This window comes from Elephas maximus, chromosome 23 (assembly GCF_024166365.1).
Source record: "Elephas maximus indicus isolate mEleMax1 chromosome 23, mEleMax1 primary haplotype, whole genome shotgun sequence".
NCBI lineage: Eukaryota > Metazoa > Chordata > Mammalia > Proboscidea > Elephantidae > Elephas > Elephas maximus.
Window position 1 is genome coordinate 33,755,037 of NC_064841.1, and position 13,914 is coordinate 33,768,950.

Genomic DNA, 13,914 nt, shown 5'->3' on the forward strand with positions numbered 1-13,914 from the left:
TCCTTTTATCGTCTCCTTGCTTCTCTCCCTACATGACTAAAATTCTTCGGTGGGAATGAGTCAAATCTTTGTCTTATACAAAAGATACTTGATTTAAATACAGTTTGGTGAGACAGCCAGAAAGCAAATGGTCCAAAAGTAGGGAAGAGTATCCTCAAAATAGGGCCCAATGAGGCAGAATTCAGGGTCTTTCAGGAAAAATCAGGATTTGGTGTTACCAGTGAAAAGAAGAAATTCCCTACTTCTAGGCCTCCCTCAATCTTTTGCACCCAAGTTTATATCAACAATACTTTTTTGAGGGGGGAAAAAATGGTTTTCTTACACCAAAATCTGCAACTCCACACTTTGAGTGCCCACCACCAATATATTATGGTTACAGACTCCCTCACTTTCTTAAAACGACTTTCTAAGGACCCCATCATTCTTGTTTCCAAAGCCTGAGTGACTAAATAATATGTTCTTATACAAAGAAGAAGGTATATTGTGAGGGGGCCATTCCAGCATAATATGGGGAGAAAACTGTACACCTGCCCTAAATCTTTTGGATGGCAAAGCTTTCAAAAAAAAAAAAGAATCTATAATTCCAAATAATTTATGTAAATATAATCCCTCTCAAGGAGGTGGAGGTTAACTCCTCCTCAGTCTCCTTAAGTGTTGGCTGTAATTGTTAACTTGCTTCCAGAGTAGAGTATGGACAGGAGGGGAAAAGTTAACCTTAAAAAGGAGAAGTTGGCAAACATACCCCAGCCTGGTGATCAAAGTTAACATCATCAGCACTAAAAATGGTTGATAGCATGTGATGTAACCTTGATAGGATGAGATGCAAATGGTACTTTACGTTTGTTGTCTCCCTCCCAACAACCCATAACCCTAATTTAACCATAAGAAAAATATCAGACAAACCAAATTGTAAAACTCTCCACAAAATACCTTATTCCTTAAAACTGTCAAGGTTTTAGCCTTGAGAAACAAGGAAAGCCTAAGAAATTTTCACAGACCAGAGGAGGCTGAGGAGACATGACAACTAAATGTAACGTAGTATCCTGGATGGGCTTCTGGTACAGAAAAAGGACATTAGGGAAAAAAAAAAACAAAAACAAAAAAACTAGTGAAATTCAAATAAAATATGGAGTTTAGTTAATAGTAATATGCCAATATTGTAACAATATTCATTTTTTAGTTATTACAAATGATGAAGTAAGTTGTCAGTAATAAGGAAACCTATGTGAAGGGTATATGAGAACTTGGTGTACTCTCTTTACAACTTTTCTGTAAATCTAAAACTATTCTAAAATTTTAAAAAGTTTATTTAAATATAAAAAATGAATAGATAAATAAAACAAAATAAGAGAGATGCATAGATAAATTCACTTGCACTGATATTTTGTATTCTTTCTCTATCGATATTTTAGGTTCAGTTAAAATAGAGTGGAGAAGAAGGAAGTGAAAAGTTAACATTGATTGAATACTGTTGTTTATTAGGCACTTCACTGAACTTTCATCCATGTTACCTCTTTTAAAACCACAACAAAAATCCCATTTTGTTGAGGAGGAAACTGAGGCCTACAGTTTAAGAAACATCTGCAGGTCCTACAGCTAGCTACTAAGTACTTAGCAGAAGTTGGATAAAAATAAGGGGTTGGAGGACTGGAAACAATGAAGAGTTAGGGGGTGCAAAAAAAGGAGGCAGAAGTGGGAGGGTAGGCCAAGATCAAGATCCCCATGGCATGCCATGATTTTACTGAAGATTGGGGTGGTTTTCTTGTCTGGTATAGCCAAGAGACTAATAATGATTTTTGGCAACACAATTTGCAGCTGTTAAGGATAAAATCTGTGACAGTGAATGTTGAATGAATTTAAGACCATTTTCTGGTTCCTGGAATTAAATACAGCTAATGATTTCTTTTTTTTTTTTTTTTTTTAATGATTTTACTCCCCATGTTTTATTGACAAAAAACATTTTCTGTGGATTCAAGCTAATCTAAATTTTTCTTATAGAATTACATCATAAGCTTAAAAAAAAAAACTGAAATTGTTTGCATGTTGGATACCATAAATGAAGACCTAAGACTAATTTTGTATAAATAGGTTTTGACACATAACACTGATGCTACTTGTGGGTTATTTCCTAACCCACATAATTTATACACAAGGAAAGAATAGTGCATATACGTTTCTGTGAAGTTTTCTTCTGTATAGATTGTTCTCTGGCCTTCCAGTTGTTATGGGGACAGGGATTATGCTAAACCAGGCTCTTGGCCTCTCTGGCTCTTTTAGCCTCTCTGGGTCTCATCCTTTTTTATTGATCTGGCTAGCGAGCATTTCATTCAAAGGTATGTCTTGATTAGTGTAAAAAATGTCACTACTTATGTCCACAGGAATAGAAATTTTTTTGTCAAAGTAAGATATATACTCATAGCCAGAAAGTGCCTGTCATCCTTTGTGGTTGATATTTTACTCCATCATGCATTATTTTTTTCCAGTGGCAGAGCATCAGAAGATATAAATTTAGGTATGAAATATAAAGGAAGAAATACCCACAGGAAAAAAACACATAAACTTTATGATGTTCTACAAAAAACATCCAGTAAGTAATCATTACTGATATATATATATTTTTTTTATTATTATATAAATTAGTGTGATTAAGACAAAGAACTATTTTATCTGCCAGGAATGATCCTATTCTTTAAACCTAAAGGCAAGGTCACATGATCTCCATTTTACAAAGGAGTAAAGTGAGGTTCTGGCTGCCAGGGCAGAAGTATAAGATCTAAATCATAAAGCATGTAAAGCACCTACTGTACTTCTGAAAACACAGTTGGCAGCAGAATGTTAATTCTTTCACCTAAGTACTTAAGATATGAAGATGAAATAAAACTATGTTTTGCCTTCAGAAAGCCCAAAGCTACAATGTCTTAATCTAGTTTTTGTCTGACCTGAAAAGAATTGTGAAAAAAGTAATTGAAACAAGGGAATTGTTATCATATTGAATCATATTATTTAGAAATGTAGGTGAAAATCATTCTAGAAGCTCCATCATATAATGAGAGTATTTCACTTACTACAAATCTTTTTTCAACTTATGTCTCTGGAGAAGCAGCACTCCCATATGGCAGATATGTTGATTTTAGAATTTCTGATGAAACTTGGTTGTCAAAAGGTGTGGAATTATTTGCTAACATTCAATAGGGTTTTTGTCAGGCTTAAATGAGATATTGTATGTAAAGTACTTTGAACAATGCCTGGCATATTGTAGAAATCCCATACAATTTTCTTATAACATTATTGTTATTATTACTATTGCTTACCTTGGAGCACAACCTTTGGAGTAAAGCATACTTGTGTTTAAGGCCATATTCTGCCATTTACCAGCTATGTAAACTCTGGCAATTTACTAAAGCATCCTGAGCCTTAGTTTCTTCATCTGTCAGGTGGGCATAATGATAGCTTACAGATTGTGAAGATTTCTTCTTTGACTGACATAGCACATTAGTTTTCAAACTGTGGCCCCTGTCCTAGCAGCATCAGCATCACCTGGAGCTTGTTAGACATGTAAATGATGGGACCCCACCTCACCCTACTAAATCAGAACCCAGGTTTTAACAAGCCTTCCAAGTAATTCTGAAACCTAAAGCCTGAGAACCACTGACAGACCAAAAACCAAAAAGCAAATCCGTTGCTGTTGAGTCAATGCTGACTCATAGTGACTGTATAGGACAGAGTAGAACTGCCCCATAGGGTTTCCAAGGAGCAGCTGGTGGATTTGAACTGCTGACCTTTTGGTTTGGAGCCAAGCTCTTAACCACTGTGCCACCACTGACATCCAAAAAAAACAAAACCAAACTCAGTGCTGTCGAGTTGATTCCGACTCATACGACCCTATAGGACAGAGTAGAACTGCCCCATAGAGTTTCCAAGGAGCGCCTGGTGGATTTGAACTGCCGACCCTTTGGTTAGCAGCTGTAACACTTAACCACTATGCCACCAGGATTTCCACTGCTGACCTAACATGTGACTATTCCTTAGCAGATGCTGAATGTATATTAATTTCCTTTTCCTAGGTAGTGAGGCCTTTGGGATGACAAAAACATAGCACCTACTTTCACAGAGCTAACAATCAAACTAACACAAAATCACACCTTGAATTAAGCTTTCATAAATTTCTATTCCACTATGCACTTATCATGTGAAGCAAAAAGAAAACATTTTCATGTTTTCCAAGACTTTGCTTTTAAAGACATAATTAAAATAGCTTCCCATCATCCCATTGTGTGCATAATAAATGCAATGATAACACATCTCTGGTTTACATTTTAGCAAAATTAAAAAGTACCTGAAAATTCAAAAATTTAGGTGCTTTGTTAAACATCTAAAAAAAAAAAAGATTCCATTTCACAAAGGCTACAATTTGTTTTGCAGATAAAAGAGAAACTGGAACTTTCCAAAACTGCAGCATACTCACGTTTGAGTGAAAATAGCAAAAGAATACCATATAAAAAATAAATGATTGGGAAGCTTTGAGTTCTTTTTGGTTTCTTTGAATAAAAAAGACCATGGGTTTATCGTGAACAGCTGTGTTTATAGGGTTTGCTGATCATTGCAGCTGTGCCAGCTGAGTAACAGGAAGATTACATTTTAAAAAGCTAGCTTTGCTTGGAAATGTGCTACTTTCTTCTGAGGAATTAATGGTATTGTACTTTTCTCCCATCTTCACCTAAAACCTGTTGTTGTAAAGGCTCATTTAGGTCATTGAGCATTGGAGCCCTGAAAGAGCTGCCGGAAGTGAGTAAGCCTACTTTTCTTCTAGACCCTGAGAAGTACTTTCTGGAAGAGCCACAAGAGGAATATCCCAAAATTCCAGAGCTTCCACCACTTTCTGAAAGTAAGATTTCAGCCATCATGTATCTTCATTATCTCTCCCCATGAAACTCAACCAGTTTAAAAAATCAAGTAGAATAACATGACAGTAACACATGCTTGCCTTGTAGGGTGCAGTGAACTGAAGTGTGGCATGGCTGGTAAGATTTATAGCTCAGCTGCTGATCTGTGCTTTCAGAAAGGACAGCCAACAGGCTGGAATACATGAAGGGAATATTTTTATTTTCTAAAGTCAGAAGGCCATGAACGTATATCATGAATCAGCCATGGATGAGAACCCCTCCTCCCCAATAACCTTAATTTTCAAAAGTGATATCAGAGAAAGAAACATCAAAAGACCTCTTTAGCACAGAATCTCTGACAATCTGGTTTTGTTCTTTTCATGTGAAACACTATAAATAGAGGCTACTCAAAGTGCATTGTCTTGGAGGCTTCCGGCTGCGTTGCTAGGCTAATATGATGATAGGACAAGAAAGCTTAATTTAGACAATATGAATGAATTATCTCTGAAGATTTGGAAAGAAGATTGCAAAAGGGATGATTTGTTTTTCAGACTGTTAAAGAATTCTGAGTTTCTGAGAATTTGGAGAATAATTTCTGGACAAAAATCCAACCTGTAAAGAGGAGCCCTATGGGAGCACTAGGCAGCACAACCTGCTTCTCAGTGAAGCCTGCAGAAAGCATATGGACGCTGCAGGGAAACTCATTTCAAATAATTAATGAAAAGTTCAAGTTTTCAACTTGTAATATCCAAAAGATCAGAACTACACTTGAGCCATCTGAGATCTATCGTTTCTAATCTTTTCAAATCCTCTGAGAAGGCAGTTCCGCCTCATCCTTGAGAAACAAAAACCCTTTGCAGTAGGGAGGTGTTTCCTTATGTCCATACTGGCAGAGGTTTAAGCCTTCTCTTTGCCAGGTCCCCTATGGAGTGGGAGAACAGCTGGTCGATGCCTTTTTTTTTTGGAGTTCCACTTATAAGCAAGGTACAGCTGTCATGCTTCATCCTGATAATTTCCAGTCTGATTATTATCAGCTTGCTTTACCTTTCCTCAGAGGTTCTTATTTTCTAAATGTATTATCTTTTAAGGGTCATATCTTTTAACAATGTGAAGTCATAAACTTTAGGGCTCTAAATAGCCCTTAAAGCATCAGATCAGGCTTTCAGTCTATCATCATATTGTTTTTCACCAGGATGATTCATCTCCAAGAATGAGTATGAAGGATAGCTATTTTGTCCTTGTGAGTCTCAGACAGAGGAGAATCTGAGGGCAGGGGGTAGATAGCAAACAACCAGAGAGCCAAGGCAGAGTTGTAAAGATAATTTAGACGTAGGACATGCACACAGGAGGAAACCAAGACAGCAAGAAGTCAGAATTGAGGTAAGTTAAATAGGTGTCAGGGAGTATGTAGAAGCTGGAGAATAAGGGAGTGGGAGAGAGACAGGTAAACAGTGAGAGCAGCTAACGACTCCCTTCAGCCATGAGAGCCCCGGCTCCTGTGAAATTTTTTCATATTTTGCCCTTTCTTTATATTTCACTAACCTGCCTCTTCTGCTGGTGAAAATATTTCCTTCTATTAGAAGTCTCATTAATGTGTGAGAAAGATAGATGCAAATCATTGGTGATAACAGATTCTATGACATATGACACCACAGACGAGTTTCTGTGAAAGTACCAAGGAAGAAGTCAGATTAATCTTGGCTGGGGTTTAGGAAAGAATTTGCAGAATGAAGGTCACATCCGAGCTGAGACTTAAAAGATGAGTGGGAGTTCAAAGGATGAGGGAGGGCAAAAGGCAGTCAAGGTTGAGGGGAGAATGTGTGGAAATGCACAGCTGATGAAGAAGGGGCAGAAGTCAAAGTGATTCTGAGTTGGCTGCAATGGGTGACTTCAGATGGTGAGATGTTAACTGAGTTAGACACACATTAGTGGAGGTAGAATGTAATGACTTGGGTTTGTAATGTTTTGAGTTTGAGGTACTGGTGTGCCATTTGGAAATAAAAGTCTGGAGGATGGAAGGAGATTGTAACATACTCTGTACGATATTATAGAGTCTTTGACTAGCAAATACTGAAATAATGTTTGCTCATTTATATATTCAGCCTTTCCTAAGGTAGCTGTTGAATATCTTCTCTGCGCTGCCCCTGTGGTGTATGCCAAAGACATAGAGAGAACACGCAGAAGCTCAGCCTTCAAAGATCTTGAAGTCTAGTTGGGGAAATCAGCAAATAAGGAAACAATTGTATTTTACAAGAAGGGCTATGATGGAGAAAAGCCTTGGATATTGTGGGAGCATATGGAGATTCAGAGTTTGTTTTTCAGGGAAACTAGATTGAACCTGAGCTGTATATTTAAAGTCAAATTGATATTATCAAGGTAAGAAAAGAGGGGAATAATATTTCTGACAAAGGAGCAGCATATGTAAATGTAAGGTTGTATGAATAACATGGGAACTATAAGTAGTTTCAAATGGCTGAGTTCTAGAGAGAACATGATGAGAAGTAAGGCTAAATAGGTAGATGGGGGTCAGATCATGAAGTGCCTTGTGTCCTATGCCAAAAGGCTTGGTGTTTATTTTTATCAGAAATGTGGAGCCATTGAAACACTTTAACCAACTAATCTGAATCATTCCATTTTATCTCCTCTATTAGTTCTTCAGTTTTTATATCTCTTTGTATTATTGTTTTAATGATTAGAGATTACAATACTCTTTCCTAGGTTCTTTATTCCTTCTTTGATACTAGGCTTCCATCTGGGACCATTTTCCTTAAGTAAGAAAAACTTCTTGCAGTATTTCTTATAATGTGTGGTTGCTGGCAAACAATTTTCTCAGCTCTTATATGTCTAAAAAATAGTTATTTAATTTTGATTTAGAAGGATATTTCCACTGGGAACAAGACTCTAGATGGCAGTATTTTTTTCTTGCAGCACTTTTAAAAAAATACATAATGTCCCCTTATTTCTTTACTTCTAAAATCCCAATTGAAATTTATTCTGTAATATTATTGATACTTTTTTGAGTGTAATATCTTTTTTATGGCTGCTTTAAGATTTTTGTTTTTATCTTTGGTTTTTAGCAGTTTTACTATGATGGGTCTAAGTATGATTTTCTGTGTATTTATACTGTTTGAGGTTCAGAGGAACTCTTGAATGCATCCTTCTTCAAAGACCTGACAATCTGCGTCTGTAAAGACTACAAACAAGAAAGCCCTATGGGGCGTTTCTACTCTGTCATATAGGGTCACTGTCAGTTGGAATTGACTCGATGGCACCCAAAAACAATAACATATTTTCAAATATTTTTTTCCTGTTTCCTCTCCTTCTGGGATTCCAATTATACATATGTTAGACAGTTGATGATGTCATGAATGTTTCTTAGGCTTTTCTCTCATTTCTCCCCCACCCCCGAATTTCAGTTTGTATATTTTATATTGACTTGTCTTCCAGTTCGCTGATCCTGTATTCTATTGGTTTGCTCTTAAACCCATCTAATGAGCTTCTAATTTCAAATTTTTATTTTTTTTCAATTCTAGAATACCATTTGAATCTATTTTATATAGATTCTAATTATCAGTTGAAATTCCCCATATTTTTATCCATTTTATCCAGCTTTTCTCTCTGTCTTATTTAACATATTTATAATAGTAGTTTTAAAGTCTTGGTTTGCTAATACTAATATCTAGATTACCCTTGAGTCTTCTTCTAATGTCTATATTTTCCTCTTTGTTATTGGTCACATTTTGCTGCTTCTTTGCAAAATTTTTTTTTTTAATTTTATGACAGAAATTGTGTACAAAATATTTACGGACACTAAAATTAATATTTTCTTCCATAGACAGTTCATACTTTCTTTAGTTTCGCAGACAGGGTGAGGGGCTGATCATCTTGATCCAATTAGGAACTTATCAGTGTCAGTGCTGGGATGCAACTTTAGTGAGAATAAGTCTGCTTCTGACTTCAAGTATCTGTTTGTTATAGCCCTCTACATTTAGTGGGATATTGTCTCCTAGGCACTGCAAGACTGCAGGAAACTTTATCCTGCATTTTCAGTCCAGCCTACAGTCTTTTATGTCACCCCAGCATTCAGCAAATATTCACTGGAACTTTTCTAAATTCTGATACATCACAACAACCCATATAGCCATCAAAAGCTCTACTGATATTGCTTTCCCCTAGAAGAATATGTCTACCTATGATAAGCGTGGCATAGTGGTTAAGTGCTACGGCTGCTAACCAAAGGGTCAGCAGTTCGAATCCACCAGGTGCTCCTTGGAAACTCTATGGGGCAATTCTACTCTGTCCTATAGGGTCACTATGAGTCGGAATTGACTCGATGGCACTGGGTTACTGGTTTTATGATAAGCCACTTTTTCAGCAAAACCAAGACATATTAAATCCCCAGAGGGAATATTTGTCAGTATCAGCTCATCTAGAAGGGCTCTACTTTCCCTGGAATTTTAGTTAATTTGATCTTTTTTTTTTGACATATCTGCTTTTTTTCCCTCTATCTGTTGTAATACAAATGCTGAACTACTATTTATTAAATCCTACCCACAAACATAATTCCTATTGAAATGTTTAAAATCAGGAAGTGTCATGACCAGATTTGTTTTTTAGAAAGATTTCTGGAAACTGTGTGGTGGACACATTGTAATGAAGCTAGATTGAAGGCAGCATATTATATGTAATAGTATGAACTTGGTGTTTGCAATTGCCCAGTTGCTTCTGATTCCTAACTTTGGCTTCTTCTAGTTGTGTTTAAGAAGTCTTTCAGTAGCACTAATGGTTAAGTGGTTGGCTACTCACTGAAAGATGTTTACCTGTGTTTACTGACTATGCAAAGGCATTTAACTGCGTGGATCATAACAAATCATGGGTAATACTGTGAAGAATGAGAATTCCAGAACACTTAATTGTGCTCATGAGGAACCTGTATGTAGATCAAGAAGCAGTCATTCAAACAGAGCAAGGGGATACTGTGTGGTTCAAGTTCAGGAAAGGTGTGTGTCTGGGTTGTATCATTTCACCATACTTATTCAATCTGTATGCTGGGCAAATAATCCAAGAAGCTGAACTATATAAAGAGAATGTGGCACAAAGATTGGAGGAAGACTCATTAAGAACCTCCATTATGCACATGACATAACCTTGCTTACTGAAAGTGAAGAGGACTTAAAGCACTTACTGAAGAAGATCAAAGACTACAACTTTCAATATAAAGAAAACAAAAACCCTCACAACTGGAGGGATAAGTAACATCACGATAAATGGAGAAAAGATCAGAGTTGTCAAGGATTTCATTTTACTGGGATCCACAGTCAATGCCCATGGAAACAGCAGTCAAGAAATCAAGTGCATTGCAATGGGCAAATCTGCTGCAAAATACCTCTTAAAAGTGTTAAAAAGTGAAGATGTACCTGGAAGACTAAGTCGTGGCAACAGTATTTTCAATCACCTTATATGCATGCGAAAGCAGGGTAATGAATAAAGAAGAAAGAAGAAGCCTCAGAATTAAGGTGTTGGTGAAGAATATTGAATATATCATGGACATGGACTGCCAAAAGAATGAACAAATCTATCTTGGAAGAAGTACAGCCAGAATGCTCCTTAGAAGCAAGGATGGCAAGACTAAGTCTTCCATACTTGGGGCATGTTATTAGGAGTGAACAGTCCCTGGAGAAGGACAGGAAGACCCTCAGCAAAAAGGATTGACACGGTGGCTGCAACAATAGGTTCAAGCATAATAACGATTGTGAGAGTGACGCAGGACTGGGCAGTGTTTTGCCCATTGTACATAGGGCCGCTATGAGTTGGAATCGACTCAAAGGCACCTGAAGACAACAACTAATTGAAAAGTTGGTGGTTTGAATCCACCCAAAGGTGCCTTGGAAGAAAGGCCTGAAAATTTGCTTCTGAAAGATTGCAGCCATTGAAAATCCTATGCAGCATAGCTCTACTCTGACACAGATGGGATCGCTCTGGGTTGGAATCATCTTGACAGCAAATGTTTTTTGTTTTTTTTTTAATTGTTTATATATAGATAAATTACCTAACCTCCTAATTCTCAGTTTTCTCATCTGTAAAATGGAAGTAATGATACCTGCCTCTTCAAGTTGCGTGGGTTAGTTATAGCACAATAACAAGCACACAGTAAACATTCATTACATTCTAACTATTATTGTTTTGAAGGCAAGGAAATCTTAGAAAGGAAGTAACTAATTTGGGAAATGTTAAGGAGGTAGAATTTTACGGAATTTTGTACCTTGGTTAGAGGTGGAGACATGGATGACTATCACGTTTCTAGCATAGATAGCTATGTCAAAGAAGGGAACTATCATTGAGAAAAAAGATACAAGGGAAGTAGGTAGTTTAGAGTTAGGAAATAAGATCAGATTTTAGGATATGATGAGAAGGAGGTGCCTGTAGGACACCTACTTTGAGAAACCAACATTTTTCCAAGAAACGGGCTATAGTAGGAATGAAAGAGAAAGAGTGGTAACTAAAGAATAGCTAGTGTCAAGATGGGTTATTTTTTAATTAATTGTATTTTTTAGTTCATTTTTTCCTCTGATTTTAGACGTAATATATGAGCATTGTAGAAAATTGGCTAGTAGGAAGTAAAGAGAACTCTAAATAATATAGGAATACCAGATACAAGGCACATCTACTACCTCTAGGCCTTAGATAGTATCCAAGGAAGAGACTCACTCAGCCTAGGGCTGAGACTTTGTTGGAGAGGGCTTATCTGTGTCTCACTAGATAGCAAAATTGCAGAGATGAAGCTCCAGTAGAACTTGCTGGAAGTCTGTCCTCCAGGGTGCCAGGGGAAGCTATCCACAGAGAAGTGTTGCACCTTGGAACTCACTGCAAAACTGTTCACAGGGAGGAGTCATGCTGGTGTCCCACTTCTTGCCTTCTGGGGTATTAGGAAAAACCATGCCGGATGCAGTTTCTCACAGGGGGGCACCCTAACAGGGGAAGCTGCTGGGCTCTGGAGAAGCCACAGCTGCATTGTAGGACTCCGGGGCCGGAGAACCCACTTATGCTTCAGGAACTTGGTACTGGAGAAGCCATGCTATCTATAGGAGCCTAGTGCTGGAGAAGTTGCACTCCAGGAGCCTGGTGAGAAGAGCACACTGGAAAAGGAAAAGAAACCCATTTTCCTCCAATGTCTGTCCAGTGCCTTCTAGTGACCAATCTCAAAAACAAGCTAAAAAAGAAATATTTACAGGACCCCAACCCATTTTCAGAGCCCTGGTGGTCCAGTGGTTAAGAGCTTGGCTGCTAACCAAAAGGTCAGCAGTCTGAATCCACCAACCGTTCCTTGGAAACCCTATGGGGCAGTTCTACCCTGTCCTATCGGGTCACTGTGAGTCAAAATCGACTTAAAGACAATGTTTTTTTAATCCATTATCACAGAGCAGACAATGACGAGTAGATTTGGAGTTGGGAGGCAACAAATTGATGAGTGGCATATATATTTTTTTCTTTTTGTGTGTGTGCTTTTTAAATGAAAGTTTATAATTCAAGTCAGTTTCTCATATAAAAAATTATACTCACATTGTTATGTGACTCTAGTTGCTCTCCCTACAATATGACAGCAAACTCCTCCTCTCTACCCTGTATTTCCCATGTCCATTCAACCAGCTTCTGTCCCCTTCTGCCTTCTCATCTCGCCTCCTGGCAAGAGCTGCCCATTTAGTCCCATTTTTTTTTTTTTTTTTTTTTATCTACTTGAGCCAAGAAGCACAATCTTCAGCAGTATCATTTCATGTCTTATAGTCCAGTCTACTCTTTGTCTGAAGAGTTGGCTTCACAAATGTTTTTAGTTCTGGGCTAACAGAGATTCCAGGGGCCATGTCCTCTGGGGTCCCTCCAGTCTCAGTCAGACCATCAAGTCTGGTCTTTACTAGAATTTGAGTTCTGCACCCCACTTTTCTCCTGTTCCTTCAGGGACTCTGTTGTGTTCCCTGTCAGGGCAGTCATTGGTGGTAGCTGGGCACCATCTAGTTCTTCTGGTCTCAGGCTGATGGAACCTCTGGTTGATGTGGCCCTTTCTGTCTTTTGGGCTTATATTTTCCTTATGTCTTTGGTGTTCTTTGTTCTCCTTTGCTCCAGGGAGGTTGGGACAAACTGATGCATCTTACATGGCTGCTTGCTAGCTTTTAAGACTCCAAACATCACTCATCAAAGTGGATGCAGAGCATTTTCTTAATAAGCTTTGTTATCCCAGTTGACCTAGGTGTGCCCTGAAACCATGATTCCCAGACCCCCAGCCCTGCTACTCTGTCCCTCAAAATGTTTGGTTGTATTCAGGAAACTTCTTAGCTTTTGGTTTAGTCCAGTTGTGCTGACTTCCCGTATTGTGTGTTGTCCTTCCCTTCACCTAAAATAACTCTTGTCTACTAACTAGTGGCACTGGGCACTGGGTTACTATCTAGTTAGTGAATACCCCTGTTTTTCTCTCCCCACCCTTGTAACTATCAAATAATGTTTTCTTCTGTGTTTAAACCTTTTCTTGAGTTCTTATAATAGTGGTCTCATACAATATTTGTCCCTTTGTGACTGACTAATTTCACTCAGCATAACGCTTTCCAGATTCATCCATGTTTCATAGATTCATTATTGTTCTTTATCATTGCATAGTGTTCAATTGTGTGAATATAGCATAATTTGTTTACCCATTCATCTGTTCACGGACACCTAGATTGTTTCCATCTTTTTGCTTCTGTGAACAGTGCTGCGATGAACATGGGTGTGCATATATCTAATTGTGTGAGGGCTCTGTATTCCAAGGAGTAGGATTGCTGGATCATATAGTAGTTCTATTTCTAGCTTTTTAAGGAAGCTACAAATCGATTTCCAAAGTGGTTGTACCATTTTACATTCCCACCAGCAGTGTGTAAGTGTTCCAGTCTCTCCACAACCTCTCCCACATTTATTATTTTGTGTTTTTGGGGTTAATTCTAGCCTCGTTTGGGTGAGATGGTATCTCATTGTAGTTTTGATTTGCATTTCTCTAATGGCTAAC

The 13,914-nt window shown here is 37.9% G+C and overlaps 1 protein-coding gene across 1 annotated transcript in view; it reads left to right on the top strand.

Moving 5' to 3' along the window:
* The window catches only part of WDR49 (WD repeat domain 49), a 210,049-nt gene that overhangs the window by 166,687 nt on the left and 29,448 nt on the right, over positions 1-13,914 (top strand). Inside the window, exons 16-17 of the mRNA XM_049867101.1 lie at positions 2,484-2,587; positions 4,739-4,885. Coding sequence (XP_049723058.1) covers positions 2,484-2,587; positions 4,739-4,885 — 251 coding nt within the window. The remainder of the gene's footprint in view (positions 1-2,483; positions 2,588-4,738; positions 4,886-13,914) is intronic.